Source organism: Filobasidium floriforme (genome assembly GCF_021052385.1).
Source record: "Filobasidium floriforme strain CBS 6241 chromosome Unknown HD553scaffold_1, whole genome shotgun sequence".
NCBI lineage: Eukaryota > Fungi > Basidiomycota > Tremellomycetes > Filobasidiales > Filobasidiaceae > Filobasidium > Filobasidium floriforme.
Window position 1 is genome coordinate 1,328,138 of NW_025763622.1, and position 22,507 is coordinate 1,350,644.

Below are 22,507 nucleotides of genomic sequence, written 5' to 3' on the forward strand. Positions count from 1 at the left end.
TGGTGTTTGGACGTCCTTTCGTTAAAAGTGTCGTGCTTGGCGTTACTACTTGTCGTTCAAGCCTTCGGCTTTTTCTTCGATTTCTCATCCTGGTCCATTGTGTCAGTCTCGCTTGGCTGTTCTTTCTGTTTCACAGCAGAGTCCCAGATGAAGCTGCGGTAAACCTTATCGTTAGTGATCGATCCATGGTAGGTCAAGCCTAATATACTGACAAATCGCATCGGAACTGATGATTAACCTCGTTCCGGGGCCGTTTGGATCTCCCGTTGTCCCATCCTTCGCCAACAGGCCTGTTTAAAGACTTTTTTTAGCTAGAGCTTTGTGCTGCGCGCAATCTCGTCCACTCACTTGGAACACAGCCAGAACTTCTTGCCTTTGCTTCCCGTGACTTTTGATACTGCGGAACCGGGCGCAACATGAATGGCTCGCTCAAGTCAACTCGAATCCCGACGGCATAACCTACTAAACGATTTGCACGGGACGTCGTGGACAATACATCTCGGAGGAACTTTTTTTGCGAATATACTTCCCCAACTCTTGACCGCTTCAGCTTGCTCCTGCTCGGTGAGCACCTTGTTTTCCCCACTGCCGTTCATAGACGCCTCTTCCTCTCGAGCCATGGACATGGCAAGTGCTTCGTCATCGAGCTCGATCGCAGTCTTCGAGGCCGATCCATTGGCGACATGCGCGATCTCCAGATCATCATCGATCTCTATCAGTTCGTGTTCGGCTTTGACCCCGGTCGACGAGCGCGAGTCGGTCCGTTTGTGCGACTTGCGTGTGGGTTTCGATGTCGAGCTTGAGGGCGAAGCGGAAGGTTGTCGGAAGAAGCTAGAAAGCTTGGTCTGGCTCGCCGGTTCAATTTCCTTTTGTTTGCTTTTGCTCGCCTTGTTGCCTTGACTCCCTTTGTAACTCTGTGTTGCGACAGGTGACGTCTTCATCTTCTTGTATACCGGACTAGCCTCGATCGGGCTGGATCCGATTTCGATCGGTTCTTCGTCTGTCGTAGACTGGATTATCGGTTTGGCCGGCGACATCGTGACCTCTTCCGCATCGGAATCGATCGTCAACGGTATGGCACTTGAAGACGGTATCATGATGGGCGGTAATAATCCAGGTTTTGACTCTTTGTCTTCCACGATGATTGATGGCGTGCCCGGGGGTCGTGCCGTGTCAGTAGCGGAGACCGACCTTTCCCTCTTTCTCGAATCAGTCTTCTTCGTCGGGACGGCCGTCGAGGCCGACGATGAAGTCGAAGCTACGGGCCCATCAGCCTTTTTCCCAAAGAAGCTCATCAAACTCCTCTGTTTGCCCGAAAACTCATCCCACCACTTGGTAGCAAACGGAGGTGGTTCGGGCGCTTCTCTGGACTCGTCCTTCAGCGTTTCGAGTGAGGCGGGTAGGGGTATTCGTTCGCCGGCGTTCATCAAGTCACGTAGGTGTAACGTCTCGCCCTCAGAATCAACGATGGTCTCATGCAGGTCGACGTACACCGGGCAATGATCCGAGCCGAAAACGTCTGCTTGGATGTCAGAGTGTTTGATCCAGGGCATAAGACCTTCGGAGACGAGGATATAGTCGATTCGGGCACCGTAGTTTGATGGTCTGATGTGATCACGCGGTCAGCGCCGTGTGTCCCGCGACGATGATACACCTTCCACCAACTCACCTGGCATCGAGTTTCGTGTTCCAGCCTATAGAACAGGTCACGCGCGCATCAGTACCGACAGCAACTCAAAATGGGCTCCTCGACCCGAGACATACATGTAAACATCCCCTTCCTCTCCGGCCAAGCTTCCCTCGTGACGTCATGCATGATCCCATTTGGCGCTACCCACCGATCAAACCACTTTCTAGCCGGATGATTGAAGTGCTCCTCTGCGTTCCTCTGAATCCCACCTTCCCCGTTGTCGAGCGGTCGATGGCAGACGTTGATGTCGCCGAGGACGATCACGTTGCGCCCCTGCCGCAGGAGGGCAGTGACGCGGGCTTCGAGGTGATGCAAGAAGTTGAGCTTGTAAGGGAGTCGGGTGTCGTTGGTCTCGTTCGGGCAGTAGAGGTTGAAGATCACAAAGAAGCTGGTTGTAGATCAAGGATATCAATATATCTCAGCTCTCTATCCCTTGGACAGTATGGGACCACTCAACTCACCCAAAGTCGAGAACGACGGCTCTGCCCTCCATATCCAACCTCTTCACGTCGAAGACCGTCCCATCCGTATTATCCCTCACCTCGACCTCGTCCTCCCCGACATACGCCCCAATCATCTCCCTATCCTCGTAGACCAGCTTGCTCAACGCCGAGTTCCCACCGGGCGTCTTGAGGAGCTTTCCAGTGATCCCTTCTTCTGCTTTCAGGGGGACGGCGTAGGACGATTTGACGTAGGTGCAGGTACCGCTATACCCGCCCTTGCCGTGCGGGAAGGAGAAGAAGGCGTCAAAATGTGGAGGCACGGCGGTGGGTTTGTCCATGTTATCTCGTCTGCCCTTGTGCTCTGAGCCATTTGAAGTCGAAACAAGCCGTGAGCGTGTGTAGCAGCAAGAGGAGGGAACGTGAACCCAGGTCGGCTCACCTTGAAAACAGATGATCTCTGCGTCCATGGCATCCAACATCCCCCCGATCGACTTGTTCGTGAGCTCCGTCCATCTGTACGACCAATACGATTCAGCTCGCAGATATCAGATCGATCTGTTGTCGTCAGTATCTGCTTGTGACTCACGGATGATACGGTAGGACCGTTCGGAGCGCATTCTGTCGTGTTTGACCGTGACGAATCCGATGTCAGACGCAGCGTCCGCTCGTGCCAGCTGAGTGGTAGGGACTCACGACGTTCCATGTGATTATCCTCATGCTCTATCCTAGCTACCCATGCTGGTTTATGTGATATTCTTCGGAGCGTTGTGGGAGTTCAGCCGTAGAGTTTGTCTCGATTACAACCTCTCGTCGAACCCTCCGAGTAGCTGAGTTTACCTGCTCTCGATCGCCGGAGATCGCAGGTGGAGGTCGTCAAGATGGTCAGAATTATGATGTCAGGCTCACAATCGTTGCTTTCGGGTGACCCCCGTTGCACACGGCCCATCCCCAAGTACCTTGGTTCAAGCCAGTCAGAAATGGTGAACAGTCCTTTTAGAACAAATCACAGGCATGATTTGCATATCAGAGCAGGGTATATGCCCATCGACTTGACTAGCGGACATATTTGATCTCAACTGGGCCTCCAATATTCTGGCCGGTCGATTTAACACCAACTAGCAAACGCCAAGACACAAAATCCACTGTAGACAACCGCCATTCTTGAATTACTCGAACGATATCGCATCCAGTCTTACCTCTGTAGCGCTGTAACTCTGTATAGCATATAGCGTATATCTGTACTTCTATACCTTGCAGTTCAGGTGTACCCCAAGTGCAACCTGTCGTGCTGACGTAAGACTGATGCCGGTACTACTGTTCCCATATTTTGCATCCGAGCATCGACCGGGTCACCTCGGCCGAACGCCGGTTACTTGATGGTTGCTGCATCACAACCTAGCAACTTCATCACATGACATCCTACTAGCTACCGTGTCCAACAGCACGCAGCACGTCATATATCATAACCCACACTCGCCCACGCAATCCCAACACTCTCCCCCTCTCAACGACGACTTCTTCTGCCTCTGCAACTATGCTCGCCCGCTCATCCGCCCAGTTACGACCCGTCATCACGTCGGCCAATCGTCTAGACCTCGCCCGCTTCATGTCTTCGACCGCCAACGGTGCCAACCCTGCCGACCAGCTCGTCCTTGTCGACCGGCAAGGTCCCGTGACAGTGCTCACGTTGAACAGACCCAAGGCTCTGAACGCGCTTTCTTCGCCCTTGTTCGTCCAGCTCAACAACGAGTTGGACAAGGCGGCTCAGGACGATCAGGTGAAATGTATCGTCTTGACCGGAGGTGAAAAGGTGTTTGCCGGTGAGCCCCGCCGGAGAGTCGGAAAAAGTTCAACACACATATGTGGTATTATGACTAAACCTCGGGTGTGTATGTCTTCTGCAGCCGGCGCGGACATCAAGGAGATGAAGGACAAGAACTTTGCCGAAGTCTACCGATCCAACTTTTTGGGCTCTTGGGCCAGGGTGACCTCGTTCAGGAAACCCATCGTTGGTGCCGTCAGCGGTTATGCTGTGGGTCTCCCCTTCACTTTTCTGCTCATTCTCGATGACCTACCTTCTGACCTGATCGAATTGCCTGCGCTTCGACGTAGCTCGGTGGAGGTTGCGAACTCGCGATGATGTGCGACATCCTCCTCGCATCTCCCACAGCCATCTTTGGGCAACCCGAGATCACCCTCGGTATCATCCCCGGCGCGGGAGGTACCCAGAGGTTGACCAAGATCGTCGGGAAACCGATCGCCATGGACATGGTCCTTACCGGCCGCAAGATCGACGCCAAAGAGGCCGAGAGGATGGGTCTCGTCAGCAGGGTCGTCTGGGAGGAAGGCAAGAGCGTGGTACAAGAGGCCGTGGCGCTGGCCAAGAAGATTGGAGGGTTCGGGGCCGTCGCTGTCCAGGCTGGTAAAGAGGCCGTCGATGCGGGTTAGCGTCGAGCGTCTTTCCTACCGATCAAATATCCACCGTGTTGGTCCCATATGCTGATCCATGATTGCTATTTCAATCTACAGCCAACGAGCTCCCCTTGAGCGAAGGACTTCGTCTCGAAAGACGTCTCTTCCAACAGTTGTTCGCCACGGCCGATCAAAAGGAGGGCATGGCCGCCTTTGCCGAAAAGCGAAAGCCCGCCTTCAAGGACGAGTAGACAACAACGTGACATGCGAGTCTTATCAGGCCTCGAAACGGCCCAACATGAAAACGGATGAGGTTGTATGGAAACGAAAAGTACAAATGCGAATTGAATTCCGTGAGCGCTCGACGTGGAAGTCGGCCATGTGGGCACATGACCGGGGGTGGAACGAGGGGATCAGGTAACGTTGGGCAATGATGGGGATTGGGGTTTTCATGCAATGCAAATAGTTTACAGGTTGTCTCTACATACAATCGCTTTCGAGTACGGTTCCAAGGGGTGAATATCGAGCCTCAAAGGTCCGATGGACCTCTGTGATTGGAACGATGAAGTCGTAGCAGTCTTACTCTACTCAGTCGCGGCAGTAGACTTAGAACGTTGAGAGCTTCGATCATCATCATCATCGTCGTCGTCAGGTTGCGGAGCGAATTGATTTGAGCCTGAGGGCGTGGTGGATGCACCGGCAAGGGCCCCGGCGGTCGAGGTGCCTTGCGAAAACCCATCGCGTGCCGAAGCTGTAGGTGGGCTTGCCCGCTGGTACTCTGTTTGCAGTGTTTGACGAGTATCGTTCTGCGCGAGCCATCCCGTGAGCCCTTCTGAAGAGGCGAAACAGGTCGAGGCGACTCTCGCTACATGATAATCGCCTATGTACAGAGACGGTTTTGGCCAGTCGACTGTGATGGCCTGACAGGAGGGATCGAAGGGCTCGGACTCCTGACGAATGAAGATGAGTGCGATTTTTGCCCCCTGCTTGATGCCCCACTGCATGGAAACATGATATAGTTCCACATTAATGTAGCCGTGCGTTCCGTGCGTGCTGAAATCATCGAACGGGTGTTGATGGGTGGAAGCAGACATCGTAGGCCGTGGATATCAGGAAGCGTGGAGTAGTGATCGTGGATGGGAAGATGGCTTTATTGGTGTCCAAATTCGAAATATGGCAAGCCGAGGGGACTCGGTCTTATATACTTTGTGTATGTACCGATAAAAGGCATACCAAGTAAAATCGATGCATAGCTTGTGGTGATCCTTTCATGACGTCAATGAAGGGTCGATGCTGGCTTGCTTACCCCTCCCATCAACTTAAAGGTGGTCCGACTATCGACACAGTCCCTTGGCATACCTTCAGCGGATCCCCCCCTAAAGCCGTGCCACTCTAGAACCAGCGCCACCTCCATCGGCTGATGCAGAGTGATCTGCGTTTCTGACTCCTTACGGCTCTACAGTCATATATCCCTGAAGAAGCTACATACAAGCTTCCTTTAACAGAATTCCGCAGCAAAGGCCAGTTCCGCGTCTCTTGCCTCGTCGTGTTCAACCGAGAAGTCTAGTGTGGTTGTGATATGCATTACTTTTCGATACCTGTACGCTAGTATCTTCTCTCTGACAATAACAATGAGTCGCATGATACGAATTGGTAGAACGGCCTTGCTCCTTCTCAAAGCGCAAGGCCCGCTGACTCAAACCGTCGAGTACAAGGCAACACGACGCCAGTGTGTCCAGGCGCTAAATATGTGGCTTGTGCTGAAACGAACAGGCTTCGGCTGAGCCTCGTCTGGCACTTTCATGATTTAGACGAACGGTCGCCTATGTCATCCCGGTGAAGGACCCTACGTGCGAAACCATCGTGAATTCAATTGTTACGAGTTGCGATGAGGATGAAGCAAAAGGGGGAAGAAACGACGGTTCAGTCTCCACTGGGACACCGATCACGTTCCTCCATGTAGGGACTGTCTTTGGCATTCTTGAAGTTGAGATGAAAGACTTCGCGAAGGTATAGCTGCATACCAGAAGTGGTTCAAGCGATACCAATGTCATGGGCTGGTTCTCAAAAAGAAGTACATGTACTGAGCAGAACATAAACACAGGGAATGTGCAAAGATAGACGGATGTTGCGAAACGTAAAAACCCCTCAAAGCCTGCTTTTCACATCAGGTCGGTAACCCTTGACCGATTCCCTGAAGGAGGATTGGTCAAATGGTCTGAGGCCAGTCGAGCTGCCAGATGTCTGGCTGGACCAGTCGGAGGTGTAGTCCGTTTGAGAAGCATGAGTGACGGTCTTATGGGTTTCGGTCGATACGTCCCCACTGGTTGTCGAGCCAGGCACCGTATTGTCCATCGAAGCCGATACGTCTTTTCCTATCACCAGAGTTGTGACGGTCCCACGTTCGCCGCCCTCTCGGATGTGTCGACGGAGTAGCGCTTGGGCGACCGATGATCTCAGCCAACTATCCATATGCTGGTGTTGCGGATGGATCGTCGATCTGTATGACCTGATCATATAGCCTTCGATGTTGCGCGAGGTCCCGTCGATCTTGAGACCTTCCATCACGAGCGCCTTCTGGCAAGTTTCTTGTTCTTCCTCGGGCTTCGTCGAGATGTCGAGCACTTTCTGTCTGAGAGAGGGGTCCCATCCCCATCGCATGGCGATTACGTGGCCCGAGAAAGCGAACTGACATTCCTTGGACTGTTCAAGATCACCCTCTGCGAATTCTGGGTCGATCGGGCCATACCTTGGCTTGGTGACCAGCAGTTGATTCGGATCATACCTACTACTGTCATACGAAGACCCTGGTGGAGGTGGCGGAGGTGGTGGAGGTGGTGGAGGTGGTGGAGGGATGCCGTATCCGGTCCCAGCAGTACTGCAAGGAACCCTGATGGAACTGACATCATCGTCAGAATGCTCAAATATGCGATGCCACATAGTCAGGTCTTTAATGGCATCATCAATTTCACCATCCTCTCCAACCCTGCCGGAACCAGATACGCCGCTGAAATCCAAACCTCCGATCGGGATTGCCTCATCAGACAAGAACTGCGAGACATCCAAGGCACCCTTCTCCATATTTTCGTAAATCTGAACACAAGGCTCGAGCACGGCTCTCGAGGTCAACTTCGACAGCTGCCGAGAGATCGAAACAACCTCACCGGGTTCATCTTGGTGAGATGACATTCCGATCCCGAGCCAGATACAAAGCTCGTTCTTTCCATAAGCAATTTTCCCGATACGCACCACTTGCAGTTCCTCGCCGTCGACCTGATCGACATCGCGGGCCTGGTACACAATCATGATAAAGTTGTGAGTTGCATCGGTCCCGTCTTCACCTTTTCCATCCGTCTCCGCATACTGGACAAAGAGCTGAAGAGAACCCGCTTTGCGCTCGACGCACATAGACAAATCTGGCTTTTCGGGTCCATCCTTACGGATCGAAGATGGAAATGGCTTTGCAAGCGGCATTGAGGAAGATTTGAGTCAAGCTGAGTGAGGATACAGGTTCGGCTGGAATGATAGGCAGATAATGAGATCAATACTATCGCGCTATCTGGTTAGCAGAAACCGGCAACAAGGTAGCAGGTATATATGCATATTCCGCTGGCGAGATCGGCCAGAGAGCACCTCGGTCCGCCGATCGTACTTAGAAGAACGTTCCTTTGTCAGATCTCTTTGGGGTATATCAGAGGCAAGAGGCAAGAGGCAAGAGGTAGCCTGTTTGGCTTTCGGCCAATGCTATGCCCGAGGAAGTATGGACATTCCTTTAACGTCAACTTCGTCACATGTTCCGTTGGACCAGCGTCGTCAGCTACAACATGTTTGTTTGGGGAAAGGACTCTCGCTAGCATTACTCTCACAGCATGGCGGCTGGTCAGCCGAGGTCATGTCTGAGTTCTTCGTAAGACAAGGGCCTGGAAGGAGCAGTCCAAGAATGCGGATACTTTCATAATACCGTTACTGCGGCTTGAAGCATACAAGGTAGCAAGCAACATCATCTGACCTCGAGACGTGATCACATGCTTAGGGGACATTACCGCTTATCGGGGCTGTCGCTAATGGCGGACGGTCTCATGTATATGTCGGGTTATGCGGTTATCACAAGTTCCTTGTATGGCATTCATGTCTCATCCGCTCGATCTAGGTTAATTTACATTCGGCTGCTAGCTGGTAACATTCAAGGCTGAAAGGGGCAAGCCACGTTTCACTTTCACGCGCGCGAGATCAAGCTGTCTGGACTGAATGGACTGAATGGGTCGAGGGCCGCAAACTGTCGTTCTCCTCGCTCGTATCGTCTAGGCCGCTACGGGGGAGACAGCTGTCACACGCGCCGCTCATCTTCGATCCAGCGTAATCCGTCACCGACGGCAAGCTACCCCTCGACAACAAGCTGGGAGCCATACGCTCTGGCCGGGAAAACACCTTTTCGACTTCGGGAATGTTGTCGGCGATTTTCGCTTTGACCGTCTCCTCGCAAAAGATGTTTTCAAGCCGCTGCTTCAATTTGGGCATTTCCGCGTACTTGGCGACGAGCTCGAAAGTTGGACCTTTCGGCACGCGAACCATTACCCTGCACGAATCTGAAGGTATCGGGCCGTTGTAGCTCCTCACCTCACCTTGGGCGAGATTTTCGATCTCACGAACTAGTAAGTTGCCGATTCGATGTTCGGGTCGACCTCGGGTGGCAATTCTCGTTTGACAATTGTACAAGTGGCCTTCGTGCTTGCCATCCCCGAGATCAAACCATGAGCTACTTTGCGTTGACATATTTGCTTTCCTTGGTGAAGTTTGGGCGTGTTCTCGCAATCTACTTGTTCATCGATAAGTCACCAAATACGCCCGCCCAGTCTGTGAGATCATATTATATACTCAAAGCGAAGTTGGTTTGGCTCGAAGAAGCGAGTCCATATGCTTCTTCGATATACACAATCGAGCTCCGCCCTGGCTTTCGCAGTTGAGCCTGCTCCAAGCGCGACTCTCGCAGATGCAGCAGTGCGACCATCCGATTGGGATTCGTGAAAGCCTTCTATCCAGCTCATTGATCGTTCAACCAATATGAACCTTCTCGGAACCAGCTGGTCACATTCAACTAGCAGTCTCGGACAAGAAATGCTTCCTTCGTCAGGCTTCCGCAACGTATCGCGATCGCGCGCCAGACCATCCGCTAAGCATCTTCCACTAGCGCTGGAAATAAGACCTGCTTCTTCCCCTTGACTTGCATGGCCGAGTTGACGCTCTCGACGACGCGCCTGAGAGCGGCTTCTTCATCCCAGACGAGGTTCTCCCATGTCCTCTTGTCCGGCGACACGTGCAGACTACCGAGAAGCTCGGCCGTCTTGCTCGGCATGATCGGAGTCAACGCGATGCCGAGCAGTCGTAGTGATTCGTGAGCGAAAACCATGGCGTTGATCACGTCGGTATCGCTCGTATCGGATTTCCATGGTTCGAGCGCTGTAAACAGGCGGTTGGCCTGCATCCGCACGCAATCCCAGGAGCCTTCCTTTCAGTTGGCCGGGTAGATTCTTCGTCTAGTCGTCCACTCACCTCGAAAACCATCTCCATAGCTTCTTCCAGCCCACGACTGATTTCCAAGGTATCCAGTCGTTCCTCCAGCACATCCCGGCATCGAAGGAAGACCTTTCGTAGCTCCTGTACCTCGGGATGAACGAGCGAGGTGGCATCCGGATGCGTGGAAGCGGCTTTAAGGAACCGTTTCTGCAACTTGGGCGAAGCGATTCGGGAGGCGAGGTTACCGACTTGCGAGGCTAGGAGTTTGTAGTGTTTCTCCATCTCGCCTGCCGAGTAGTCTGCGATCGAGGTGGAACGGCCAAATCGGTCAGCTGCAATGTACACCCAACATTCCGTCTGCCCCCTTTGCGTCTCACCTGCATCCCCCGAAAGACTACCCCCGACCCGCATCAAATACCACCTGACCGCATCCACACCGTACCTCTCCATAGCCTCGAAGGGATCGGCCACGTTGCCCTTGGATTTGGACATCTTCGATTTGTTCATCGTCCAGTGTGCATGGGCGATAACTTGTTTAGGCGGAGAGAGGCCGGCGGCGATTAACATCGCTGGCCAGTAGATCGCGTGAAATCTGCAAATCTCTCAGGTATCAATGAGTCTCAAGGCGGGTGCAGGAGACTATAAGTGAGCTGGTGACTTACCGGACAATATCCTTCCCGACAACATGCGCATCCACTGGCCACCCATGCCTCCCCTCTACACCCAAAGTCTCTCCCCCTTCCTCCCCCTTCCAAGGATACCCGAGCACCGTCAGGTAATTCGTCAACGCGTCCACCCAAACGTAGATTGTATGCTCGGGATCATTGGGTACGGGGACACCCCATGAAAGTCGCGAAGCGGGACGGGAGATGGACAAGTCTTGCAATGGTTCGGACTGAAGGGTTTTTAAGAGGTGTGTTTGGGTCGAGGGAGGATGTACCGCTGCAAACGGATAACGATCCGGTTCAGCTGCATGCTCTCGAAGCTGAAGATCGCGTCCGATACTGGTACTGACAATCAGGGCTGGCTTCTAACCAATCGATCAAGCTCTGCTTGAACGAGCTCAGCCTGAACTTGTAATTCTCTTCTTCCGTCCATTCTACCGTCGACCCACTCTCCAGTGCGACCTGCAAGCACTCAGATTAGCTCTGATGATGGCTCGCCTACCCTGCGCTGGCCTCGTAAAGGCGGATGCCGGCATGCCGCACCTTCTTAATCTCCCCTGAAACGGGATCCACAACGTCTCCAATCTGAGCTTCGGTATAGAAGCATTCGTCCGAAACGGCATACCAGCCAGAATGAGATCCTTTATAGATATGTCCGTTCTTTTCTAGTTCTTTCTATAAGAGGCTGAGAGAGTCAGCTTGAGCAGTTGGTTGAGGGATCGTCAAAAATGAGATGAGAAGGGGGGCTCACCCAGAGGTGTTGCACGGCGAGCTTGTGGGCTGGGTCGGTCGTTCGAATGAAGTTGGTATTCGAAGCGTTGGCTGCTTTGGCTAATGCCTATCATCCAAAGAAGCCACCGTAAGGTGCCGACGTCAGCCTTTACATCAATGCTTGCTGGGTGTCTCTATCCGAGCAACGGTCTCACATGGTACTCACCCTAAACCGCTCGCTAATCTCGTCACACAGATCCCCCGGCTCTCGCCCTAACCCCTTAGCTACCTGCTGGATCTTCAATCCATGTTCGTCCGTACCCGTTGCGAATCTAACTTCTCGATTCGGATCTCGTAAGCGGGCGTACCGAGCTAGGACGTCTGTGAGCAGGAGAGAATGGAGGTGGCCGACGTGAGGAGCTATGACGTTGGGATAAGCAGATGAATTCGATTTAGCGTTTTCACACGCCTAGGATTACAGGAGGATACTTGCTCACCAGCATTAACGTAGAAGATGGGAGTGGTCACGTAGTACGGCTTGGCCTCTGGTCTGACTGGTGTCCCTACAGCAATATCATCTATCCTCGTCGGTCGGGTCGTGGAGAATCCTCGGCATGTCCAGCGGCTTTTCCATAAACGCGGACCACACAAGCGTTCGACCCTGACTATACGCAAGGACATGATTTATCTGGTGGTGATGCTTGCTGCGAGGATAGCAAGACTACTTTAGCTACTTTCAAGTGCAGAAGTTGTACATCTTGTCGACCTCTGACATCGAGGAGTTGGTCGATCGCCGAACCTAGGTCACGTGAGAAGAACCATGACATGCGGGGGGGCCCGGGGGGTACATCCACTTGGCAACCATCTTTCTGTCAATCTCATACACTGCCGCTGCGGTATCACATCATTGTCTCATCTCTCACCATGTCCTAGGAGAATACGAATCATCTACACCCTCCCATGTCGAACCCGCTGCTCACCCGGACGCTAGGTCGATTCGTTTCAACTTTCTTGCTCGGCTACTTCTGGTCAGTTCCGCCGTGTCTTCGCCTAGAATCACGAGAACGACAAGAGCGAACGCGAGAGGCTGATCGGATATGTATGCTCTTAGTGTAGCCTGGTACGTATGTTGTTATGAGATCGGGTACGATATCATCTGGAAGGCGCAAGGGAGGAAACTCTACGCAGGCAAGTGCAGTCATCGCAGTCAAACTACGATCCTTTCGCAGTCGCATCGATATCTGAGCTGACAATTGAGCTCTTGATTGGCACAGGCGGATACATCGTCCTCACGACTCTTATAGTCGCCAGTATCGTCCGGACATTCATTTACCTCCTGTTACTCCCCTCCTCGCACTGCTCTCCGCTCGCGGAACCGCTCCCTCGGAGCATAACTCACAGGTCCATCCCGCTCGCATGTTCCCCTGCGCAACCTCTCGGCCCCGTCTCCTCAGAAGAATCTCTGGAGCTGGATCGATGTCATAAAGGCCTGTGTAAAGGGGGTTGGAAGACGGGGAGGACGAGGCATTGCAGTGTCTGTAAGCGGTGTAGGGTGGGATTTGACCATCATTGTCCTTGGGTGAGTCTGCCGTCCTTATTCCATCGGTTCAAAGTGTTCTCAAGGCTGATTGAGGCTTGTGTTTGCTAGTTCAACAACTGCCTGACACTCCCGCACATGAAGGCTTTCCTCCTCCTCACCTCCCTGACCCCCGTTGGTATCCTCATCATAGCCATACCTGCTACCACCCTCGTCTTGCAAGACCTCCGCACCGTCCTCGCCTGGTCTTACAAGTCCGAGCTGATGAGGGAGATCTGGTGGGGGAGGTGGTACGCCTGGGTACCCGGTCCGATCGGGAGGTGGGCCGTGGGGATCGTTTGGAGTTATAAGCGGTTCGCGCACCAATACGTACCGGGGATGAAGGTGGGGAGAGAACCGAGTTTGTTCTATCTGGCATTGCTGGGGATGGCCGTGGTGTTCTCTGCGGTCTGCTTGGTGAGTCTACCGCACCTCCTGAGAAGGAGATAATGTTGACGAAAGCTAAACTGCTGTGAAACATTGCAGGCGCTGACGGTTTCCACGACCTTGATGCTAAGCAAAGGGGAACTCTCTGTCGACCGAGCCCGTCGCAAGTCGTATAAGAAGATGCTATCGGCCCACCCCACGCCCGACCAAGCTCAGCGGGACAAGATGGAAGCGATGAAACCGATGGTCAAGCTGTTCATGCCCGACCTACAAGGACAGGTAACGAACGACGAGGGGGTACACGCTGGGTCGGTCGTGCTCGCGCCAGCGACTTGGCGAGCAGACAAGGAGGACGGATCGTTGCTACAAGAGGTATGGAGAGGCCCATTATTCCCGAATTCAAGCGAGTGTGGGCGATGGGACGAGGAGAAAGTGGGACGGACGGTCAAGATGCAGGGTTATCTTTGAGAGAGTTGTACCGGATAGCTAGTGTGATTCGTCACCCAGGGGGCGACGCGTATCTGACGATCGTTGTCGGTTATTGAGGACGATTGTCCCGGGGACAGAAGGTCTATCAGCTCCTCGTCTAATATGACAAGCATCCCCATTACTTGTACGCTTGTACCTCATCATACATCCGTCGAAGTCACAATCAAACATGCTTGGCAAGATCAAGGACGCCTATGAGGATGCACTTCTTGAGAGCTCGTCGACGTTGACCACGGTCGAGAGCACGCTTAGGCAGTTGACCTGGTTCTTGCCCGGAAGATTCGAGGATGCTGAAATTGCGAGTGAAGGGTGTGAGTAGAGCGTCAGGGCGAGTCAACCTATTGTTACCTTCTGGAGCTCATGTGCTGGAAGTCTTCTAGTGTACTCGGCGTTGTCAATCATCGGGATCTACCACGACTCGTTGATCGCTAAACGGCTCGATCAGATACCTTCATTACCTCCATCCCCCTTCCCAGTCGTTCACACCTACACTTCTCCTCCCATCGAGTCAAATCCATCGGACAGACTTATCTCTGGATCTTCTTCCACCTCATCCGCTGAAGCATGGTCCGCCCGTCAGAAGATCCCTCGCCCGTCCGATCATTCGAGGTACACACGGCATTTCTGTCAGACGTCACCGACTTACAACCGGGCGAGCAGGATCCTCGTATTCATTCAATACGTACAACTTTTGACGGAGATGGTCGTCAGGAAGAAGCGAGGCGACAAGAAGCGGTGGCAGGTCCTCTTGTGGTTGGAGGGGATCAAGTGAGTTGTGGGCGGAATGCGACGAGCGGGTATTATGTAGCCTGGCTGACCAAAAGCTGCTTCTGTCTCTCATAGATCATCGTTACGTCTAGTCATGCTAGGAGTGACAAGACGACCACTCTTAAACTCGCCCATCCCGGGACGGGAAGTCGACCCATCCTTACTCCCCTCAAAAACACCTCGCCCGGACCCTCTCGCCGCCGACCTGGAAGAATCCCTCCCGGATCTACCTAACATCCCCGCCCTCCCTCCAGCTCCTCTGCATTCCCACGTCTTGCCTCTGAGTGACGCCTTGCCAGAATCACTGCAATCACCCGCACAGGACCTCTTGCCCCGGCTCCACGGAACCAAGGAATGGATCGGGGAGACGATGCATGCGACCGAGGGTTTGGTCTGCGTCTTGACCTACATCTGGGTCGCTCATCGTCACCAACGCCAAGGGCTACGACCAGGCCGGGGAGCCATCTCCCCAACGGTCCCCGCCTCGTGGAGTCTATTCAATCTCGCCCAATCGACCACGACGACCAGCTTGGTCCCTCTCATCTACATCCTCATCTCCCGGTTACTCCGCCGGAAACCCACGCGGGGGGACGAAGGCATGACCTCCCTGCTCGCTGACACGTACGCTGAGAGGGATAACAACCTCGTCTGGTACCTCGTCCGGGGGTCCATCTGGCAGCGATTCACAAGGCCCAAGGCGATGGGGTTGTTGAACGCGCTAGACAAGGTGTGGGGCTTGAACCTGATCGCGACGTTGGTCAGGGATCATGTCGACCTGGTGGACGACTTGTATTATTGTGAGCCGTGGGAAGCTTTTGAGGTGATGAGTACTAAGCGTTGGCTGACCTCGATTCTTCTGGTGCTAATCCGGTATAGATACGGCGAGTTGAACCTGGATGTAATCGGTGTAGTCTATACCCTGCGAGAATTCCTACGCATATCCATGATTGCCGTTGCTGTTTGCGTCAGGACGAAACCTCTCAGAACTGTTCTTGTTACGAAGCGAATTGGGAAGTAGCCCGGCCATTGTGACCAAAAATGGTTCTGGATAAGCAAAAACAAATACTCCCGCTGAGGCTTGAACTCAGGACCTTATGCGCTTTACAAGTTAAGGCTTGTTAAGCATACGCGCTACCAACTGCGCCACAAGAGCAATTGATGATGAGTTTTTCTGACGTGTAATATAATCTGTGAATCTAGCAACCATTTCTAAATCAAAGCAACAAAAATAGAACATCTGCTCACTGAAAGCTGAAATCAACTGAGATCCTTGCCATATTCGCAACGGTCTCGCTAAGGTTTGATGCTCTGATCTCTAATTTGTCCTCATCGTAAAAAGGTCTCATGATACACCGTAGGATTTCGTCTCGTTTTGTGATACAAAGGGGAGAATTTCGAACAACCATGAACCCGTAGAAGCTATACCTTGACTTCGACATCTCTACGTTCCCAAACCTAGAGATTGCGACGCGAATGTCAATACACTGTCCCACCGATAGATCTGAAAGACACGACCCAACTCACCTGTACGACAGTCTCTCCCAGGAACACCATCTCTTTCCGGACCTCGGACACGTCCAGATCTTGCAGCGCAAACCACTTTTCCGCATCGCCTCCACCCGCACCCGCTCGGACATGCACCTTCCACACGGTGTCGCCTTCTTCCCGGTCGTTCTTTTTAGAAGAAGAGGCTCCGGAGCCTCCGGCATTGGTTGACGCACTCGTCGTTTCGTGGGGGATGTTGGCGATCAGGTCATACACGCTTGCCATTGGGGAGGAGGGTTTTGGGTCGACGTCTGCAATGCGATGAGCACGACAAGTTGCCAAAATCAGATCAAGGACTCGAAGACTCGTCGTAACCCAGCCAAACTCACGATCCCTCAAGTCGATACCCCGAAGCGGAAAGTTGATAATGGTCGGATTACGTTCCTTGACAAAGTTGTTACTTGTGAACCGCTTGATGAATAGGATCAAGTACGGTGGCAGCCTCGTCAATTGATGTCGTTTCAGCGTATTGCCCATTTCCTACGAAGATATCGCCAACACCACAATTTTGCGATCAGCATATTGCTTTCTGTTCATCCGAATGAGACCACGACCATACTAACCTGTGTCGTGACCCCATCGTATTTGGCCAAGATCTCTCCTAAAGGCACCTGCGGGATGATCCGATTTTCGTTGAGATCCTGGAAGATCGGCGCTGGCGGGAGGTCGAGCGCAAGGAACAAGAAGGGCGACTTGATCGTCTTGATGTCTCGACTGATATCAAACACTGGACGCGAGGCTCGTTTGTCGACAATGACCTCTTGCGTCTGAATCCGGACTTCTCCTTGGAATGTCTTGTATATCACGCCTATCGACAAGCAAGAACATCGTTAGTACAGGGTTGCTGCGTTTAAACAAGTAGGTGGACAGCGACAACGCACTGGAATTGCTCTTCTTGCTACCACCCAGATCCCGATGCAGAGTGTTCAATAACCATCCCAAGAAGGCCACCGGATCCCCCTGTTCGGTCATCCCAAACTTGCCCTCACTGCGTTTCGTCACTTCTTGCAGAAACTCGTGCGGCGAAACCTGAGCTTTGAACAGCTTCGGGTTCCAAACTCGTCTCGCTAGACTCGCGAATCGCCTGACGAGCTCGGTCGGTCGAGCTTCCATCTGCAGCTGTGGGGTTGAGGGGGAGAGGAAGTAGTCTCGGACCGGTGGGATGTGGAGCAAGAGGTGGACGATGACATTGGAATAGTCGTTGGCGCGGATGTTGTTAAGACCGATGTACCCAGGGACGTAGGGTTGAGCGTTGAGCGTATATGAGGATTTCGACGGCAACAGGGAGAGCGAGGGAAGCTGAGCCGGGTTGAAGCGCGGGTTGAGAACCGAGATGATGTCCTGCAATGAAGGATCCGAGACTTGGTAGCCTTCCGGCAACACGTAGAACTGCGCAAGCGGTGTCAGGATTGATCGTCAACGATTCAAATCCTCTCGCGATCATAAATCCGCAGCCGACTACCTACCTTCTCAGTTCCCAAGTTCAACCACACCCGATGGTTCTCGCCGACGGCATGCCGATATGCCCAACTACCCCTGCCTCTCCCTTGGAAGTACTTTCCGCACACCAGACAACAGTATACGTTGATATTGGTCATCGATTTCGAGCAGAGACGTTCGAAATCAAATTCGAGGTTTTGACGGGCAACCTGCGGGAAGGCCACGAACAAGCAGCTCGGTGAGACGAGGGAAAGCGCTCGCGCGGCAAGTATGAAAGTACGTACGGTGTCAAGATACATGTCCCCGTGGCTTGTGTCCATCTCTTCTTTCTCAGGTTCCGGAAGCTCTTCGACCTCTTCATCGTCGCTCTCTTCTTTCTCGTCCTGCTGCTTGAGCTGCGTCTCGCTCGTCCCCGTTGTTGCGGATCCGCTGTTTGAACCATCCACACCGACCTCCTTTGATCCGAGCAGAACATCATCGGTATCGACTCGAGCTGACGACGAGGAGCCGTTCGACAGATCGATCCCATCAGCGCCATTGACTTTGGTCACCCCTGCGCCATTGGGTTGTGCGGTCCCGAGCGCTTGTGCGGCAGGTTCGTCCTCGACTGCGCCTGTTGTCGATGTCGACGATGGAAAGGTAACCGGTAGTGAGGTGGAGGATGTGGAAGGGAATGACATCGCAGCTGGAGGCGGTGGTGGTTGATGAGCGGTCCTACTAGATGAAGCCGATGAAGGACCCGCTTGATCCGAGAGCTTTTGTCGTTTAGGTGAAGGTGCCGCTGTGGACGGTGATGGTGAGCGTGTGAGACCACGCGGGTTGACAGACATGGCGAGAGCTCTTGAAAAAGGATCGAACGAGCAGAATGAGGATGAATCCTGAGGGAGCTCGATGCGATGTAGTGTCAAGGGGTGTGCGAGGATGAAGACGAGAGTAGTCCTCGTCTAAGCTCCGATGACCTCTGTCCCAACGACCCCTTGGCCCTTGGCGGATGGTAAAGGTCGAAGCTCAATAACGTATACTCGTTATATAGGTCTAGCTTATCACGTGATGCAATGCCTTTCTGCCGTAACATGCATGACGTTACCCGGACTTGAGACAATAACCGGAGCGAAGGGATCAGCAAGAGGAATTGAGAAATGCTAATGGTCCCAACCAAATGTACACTTTACGACGTTCAATCTATAGATTACGATTCATCTACCATACATCTTCCTCTTCTGAACCCTCGAATCGACTATACGAGAAAAGTTGACCCTCAGCGCTTCTACACCCACCATGTCCGACGCCTACCATAAAGCTTCCTCGAGGAAACCTTCGTCTGCGCTCATCAAACACCTCCTCTTCCCTTCGACCTCCCCGCGTCTGACACCGTCAAACCTGGCGACCTTTCTCTCTACCACCTCGGGACTCGACAAGACGCTCATGCTCATCCAGTACCCCGCGAGGATCATCGTCCCGCTGTTATTGGTCCTGGCAAGAAGGAGCAGGAACAAGGACGGGAGACGGCTGTTGAGCAGGTTCGCACAGGATCTGACCAACCTGAGCGGGTCCGTATCGGATGCGAGGACGATGATGAGGCTGTTAGGTGAGTTCCACTATCTACTTTCTCAGATCTAAACGACAGCTGAAAAGTACCTCAATCTCGCTCGGGCCGACTCATCAGGCATCATTGCCATGCTCCCTTCAATCCCCACACTGTTTCATCCGACGACCTCTCTTTTGAGTTCGCTTCAGAACCTCGCCTTGATCATCTACTATCCTCTAGAGAACCTCTCATTCTTATCAAGCAAGGGAGTCTTCCCCCTTTCTCCCGCTAAAGAGCTGAGATGGAGCGTATGGAGCTGTAGAGCCTGGATGGCCTACGTCGCATTGGAATTCGTTGCCCTGTGGGAACGACGCAACGGCTTGATCGTGCGGCAGAAGGCTCTCGAGGTGCAACATCGTCAAAGTCTACAGATGGAGGTCAAACCCGCCGACGGACCTTCAATGTCGACAACGACACCGACTTCGGAGTTGGAACTGCAGAAGGACTGGGTGGGCTGGTACGAAGACGCCGTGTCCAACCTCGGGTACGCACCCTTGACGATTCATTGGTCACTATACCAAGGCGCGTGGACGAACCAGGCTTGGACGGGGTTGTTCGGGACCGTAGCTTGCGTAGCGGGACTGAGGTCCAAGTGGAGAGCGATGGGAGCTGGTGTATAGGCTGCGAAGGAGAGCGTTTGTGCATGAGGCGGTGTGAGCGTGTGTATGTGCATGTGCATGTTTGTTCTTGTTGCATTGTCATATTTGTCGTAATATTTTATCATGTAGAAATGATCATAGAGCTGGTCTTCGCCTGCTATGTCAGCCATCCAGCTCGCCGTTCAACCCTCCCTCGGCTTCAGCTCATCCCTCAAGCCCTTGATTTCTTCGAACCCGTTCTTGCAGCAGCCCCCAACCAATACTCCACCGCCCCAAACCCGTGCCGTCTTTTCCTCCTTGCCACCGGCAGGGCTCGTCGTCCGTGTGGCTTCCCCGACCTCGCGAGCGACTATCGCCACATTCCTCGCCCAGCTCCCGTTACCCTCTCCTCCAGCAGTTGCCACGCCAGTGGGGACAGACCAAGATCGTGTGGTGGTATTGTAGATCAGGCCTCCGTCGGGGTACAGCACGAATCCGATGTCTCCCTCTGCTGCGTCTAGGTGGCCTGAGAAGAGGATCTCTTCAACAGACTGAGTGAAATCCCGTGAGAGCTGACGGATATGCGCAGGAGAGGTACAATTGATTCCGATCGCTTGCGGGACGGGGAGTCGGTCCTGGAACAGTTCGGTGATGCTGGACGTCTCGTCCCCGTTGTCGAAGCCGAGGTCCTTGGTTGACAGGCCCAATTCCTGAGCGGCCCACGGTCGAGGCAAGACGCTGGCGGCAACGACCTGTTTGACGGTCGACCCGTCCGGGAACTTGCCCGAGGGAAAGACATAGGCCATCCACCACTTCTTCCTTCCCCCATCCGATCCATACATCTCATCTAGCTTCCCTTCAAGATCCCTCATAGCCAGCCTGATAGCCAGAGCTTCCCTAAGCAGCGGAATCGTCTCGAAACAGACCCAGTCCAGGGAATCCCACGTGGCCTGGTCTTGAGCGTAGGTGAGGAGGCGGGAGAGGTGAAATTCTCGCAGAGCGGTCAGGGAAGAAGTGTAGGATGATACGGTTGAGCAGGTCGTGCTGGATGAGGAGGGACCGCAGGGCGGTGGGTAGAGACCAGAGTATCTGGAGATGAAATGGAAGAGTCAGTCGTTAGCTACCGAAGAGTCGGGTGCGAGAGCCGAAATTTCGCCCTGTACTGACTCTTGTCCCGGCTGCAAGGTCGCCCCGAAGGGTCCTAGACACAATCCCACCTTCCCCCTCCCTACATCACTCATTCGACCCTGGCTCGCCTGCCTCGCAGCCTCTTCCGCAACGCCCACCTGACTGAGCATGAGCTCGTGAGCTCGGTCAGATGACATGGCGCCATCCTGCGTGTAGAGAGTTTCGCAGGCTTGATACCTATGGCACAGCGACACAGCACAACGATCAGCGACGATCCTCATCCGATCGCGATTTACAAAAAGTCACAGCTCGCGCTCACGTAGCCGTCCCGATCATCTCGGCCCCAGCGTCCAGAAATCCAGCATGCACATCCCTCACGGCGCTCCTCAGTGCCGGGTCGGACGACCAGAGGTTGGAAGAAACGTTGTGGCCCGAATCTTCGAGGGTCGTGCCCATGCCTCCGTCGAGGATGGTATAGCGGACAGGTGGGAGTGACATTACAGCAAACGTTTTGGTATTAAACTATGGTATCTGTGGTATGGTGAGGGCAGTGCGAGGAGGTCGGCTGTGGTCGAGACATGGTCGTGGACAAGTAAGCCGAAATATGGTCCATAACGTCGAGATCCGAATGATGTCGGCCGCTCGCGTGCTCTCGGCTGCAAAATTATCAGATTACTTCCGGTTGATCAGACCTCGAGCGGGAGCAAATTGACGGACGCCGGATCACGAAGATCATTTTGATCTGACAAGCGCACGGGCGATGAGCGATCTAGCGAGGCGCAATCGTGGAAGGGTGGAAGGGATGTCGACGGTCGCAACGGGTGATCGAGAGACAAATTGATGAAAGAAGTGCTTGATCCATCGGGTGGATGAAAATGCGCTGGCAGAATGTCCTGCGAACCGGATCAGACGGGCCGCATCCGAAAAGACGGGCAGAAGGAGGGAAGAAACTCCGCGCGTTTCAGATGTGGAAAAGTTAAAGGCCGTGATGATCCATCAAAGGGGGCCTGGTAGCCGCGTCACAAGGTGTCGACATGAAACGTTATCGGCCAGTTGACTGATCGTCATCTTTCCTCTGACTGTAGCCTTAATCGAGACCGTATCCGGAAGAAGTTCTGCTCGAATAATGTGTCGGCGACGGATGATGACCGTGTGAAACCGACGAACGTGACGAAAGCCGTCGCACGGAGCCGGTGACCGACGCAGATCGCCGTGGTTGGAGATCGTCGCGATCGTCTTACTATCGGGCTGTCGGCGTCATTGGATAGCTGGGTAGAGCCCAGTCATCGACCTCGTCATCACACTGGAAGCTGATCAAGCTGACAAAGGGAGAGTCGAAACATCGGGCGGAGCAACCCGAGTCGAAGTTGGAGGAGGATGACCACCTTGAAAGGATGTACAAAGGGTTTTGAAACCTCACACTCCGTAACACTCCCCTCCCCCGCCCCAAGCCCCCAACGGTCCCTCGCTCTCCGCCCCCTCTCCTCTTGGTGAGTTTTCCTGTCATATCGATCAAAGGCTAGCCTAGACACCCCTGGTTCTCCGTCACCCATCGAGCTCCTCTTCTGCTATT

General features: G+C 53.5%; 9 protein-coding genes and 1 non-coding gene across 10 annotated transcripts; 4 read left to right on the top strand and 6 right to left on the bottom strand.

Annotated features, from left to right (window-relative positions):
- Positions 1-56: 56 nt before the first annotated feature.
- Positions 57-2,850, bottom strand: HD553DRAFT_266085 (Endonuclease/exonuclease/phosphatase; the record flags this gene model as incomplete). The annotated part of the gene is made up of 12 exons (XM_046177461.1): positions 57-153; positions 213-290; positions 349-397; positions 464-602; positions 684-1,199; positions 1,263-1,605; positions 1,670-1,694; positions 1,765-2,078; positions 2,152-2,494; positions 2,573-2,646; positions 2,720-2,751; positions 2,827-2,850. The coding sequence occupies 12 exons, from the start codon at positions 2,848-2,850 to the stop codon at positions 57-59; spliced, it is 2,034 nt and encodes a 677-aa protein (XP_046040314.1).
- A 722-nt stretch (positions 2,851-3,572) lies between these two features.
- Positions 3,573-5,197, top strand: HD553DRAFT_303049 (putative enoyl-CoA hydratase). Its single transcript, XM_046178828.1, has 4 exons — positions 3,573-3,953; positions 4,038-4,165; positions 4,246-4,576; positions 4,663-5,197. The coding sequence occupies exons 1-4, from the start codon at positions 3,668-3,670 to the stop codon at positions 4,794-4,796; spliced, it is 879 nt and encodes a 292-aa protein (XP_046040315.1). The 5' UTR covers positions 3,573-3,667; the 3' UTR covers positions 4,797-5,197.
- A 1,271-nt stretch (positions 5,198-6,468) lies between these two features.
- Positions 6,469-8,019, bottom strand: HD553DRAFT_333134 (uncharacterized protein; the record flags this gene model as incomplete). Its single annotated transcript, XM_046182088.1, has 2 exons — positions 6,469-6,561; positions 6,712-8,019. 2 exons carry the CDS (start codon positions 8,017-8,019, stop codon positions 6,469-6,471), a joined length of 1,401 nt encoding a protein of 466 aa, XP_046040316.1.
- Positions 8,020-9,715: 1,696 nt separating this feature from the next.
- On the bottom strand, positions 9,716-12,116 carry HD553DRAFT_327535 (putative methionine-tRNA ligase; the record flags this gene model as incomplete). Its single annotated transcript, XM_046181826.1, has 9 exons — positions 9,716-10,021; positions 10,096-10,358; positions 10,437-10,651; positions 10,722-11,001; positions 11,075-11,186; positions 11,268-11,399; positions 11,476-11,562; positions 11,662-11,855; positions 11,933-12,116. 9 exons carry the CDS (start codon positions 12,114-12,116, stop codon positions 9,716-9,718), a joined length of 1,773 nt encoding a protein of 590 aa, XP_046040317.1.
- A 232-nt stretch (positions 12,117-12,348) lies between these two features.
- HD553DRAFT_303055 (DHHC palmitoyltransferase-domain-containing protein) lies at positions 12,349-13,996 on the top strand. The gene is made up of 5 exons (XM_046178829.1): positions 12,349-12,463; positions 12,547-12,623; positions 12,710-13,014; positions 13,084-13,428; positions 13,498-13,996. The coding sequence occupies exons 1-5, from the start codon at positions 12,396-12,398 to the stop codon at positions 13,864-13,866; spliced, it is 1,164 nt and encodes a 387-aa protein (XP_046040318.1). The 5' UTR covers positions 12,349-12,395; the 3' UTR covers positions 13,867-13,996.
- Positions 13,997-15,679, top strand: HD553DRAFT_347155 (peroxisome membrane protein). The gene is made up of 4 exons (XM_046183276.1): positions 13,997-14,198; positions 14,268-14,655; positions 14,731-15,452; positions 15,532-15,679. The coding sequence occupies exons 1-4, from the start codon at positions 14,057-14,059 to the stop codon at positions 15,543-15,545; spliced, it is 1,266 nt and encodes a 421-aa protein (XP_046040319.1). The 5' UTR covers positions 13,997-14,056; the 3' UTR covers positions 15,546-15,679.
- A 39-nt stretch (positions 15,680-15,718) lies between these two features.
- On the bottom strand, positions 15,719-15,808 carry HD553DRAFT_t5. Its single transcript has one exon. It is a non-coding gene; the product is annotated as a tRNA-Val (tRNA).
- Positions 15,809-16,074: 266 nt separating this feature from the next.
- On the bottom strand, positions 16,075-17,939 carry HD553DRAFT_327536 (uncharacterized protein; the record flags this gene model as incomplete). Its single annotated transcript, XM_046181827.1, has 7 exons — positions 16,075-16,110; positions 16,180-16,451; positions 16,530-16,680; positions 16,764-17,008; positions 17,082-17,589; positions 17,667-17,849; positions 17,925-17,939. The coding sequence occupies 7 exons, from the start codon at positions 17,937-17,939 to the stop codon at positions 16,075-16,077; spliced, it is 1,410 nt and encodes a 469-aa protein (XP_046040320.1).
- Positions 17,940-18,794: 855 nt separating this feature from the next.
- HD553DRAFT_279333 (peroxisomal biogenesis factor 11) lies at positions 18,795-19,893 on the top strand. Its single transcript, XM_046178084.1, has 2 exons — positions 18,795-19,228; positions 19,307-19,893. Exons 1-2 carry the CDS (start codon positions 18,919-18,921, stop codon positions 19,846-19,848), a joined length of 852 nt encoding a protein of 283 aa, XP_046040321.1. The 5' UTR covers positions 18,795-18,918; the 3' UTR covers positions 19,849-19,893.
- HD553DRAFT_303060 (Homocysteine S-methyltransferase) lies at positions 19,894-21,522 on the bottom strand. The gene is made up of 3 exons (XM_046178830.1): positions 21,254-21,522; positions 20,974-21,171; positions 19,894-20,895 (listed from the first exon to the last, which is right to left on the bottom strand). Exons 1-3 carry the CDS (start codon positions 21,430-21,432, stop codon positions 20,010-20,012), a joined length of 1,263 nt encoding a protein of 420 aa, XP_046040322.1. The 5' UTR covers positions 21,433-21,522; the 3' UTR covers positions 19,894-20,009.
- Positions 21,523-22,507: the final 985 nt, after the last annotated feature.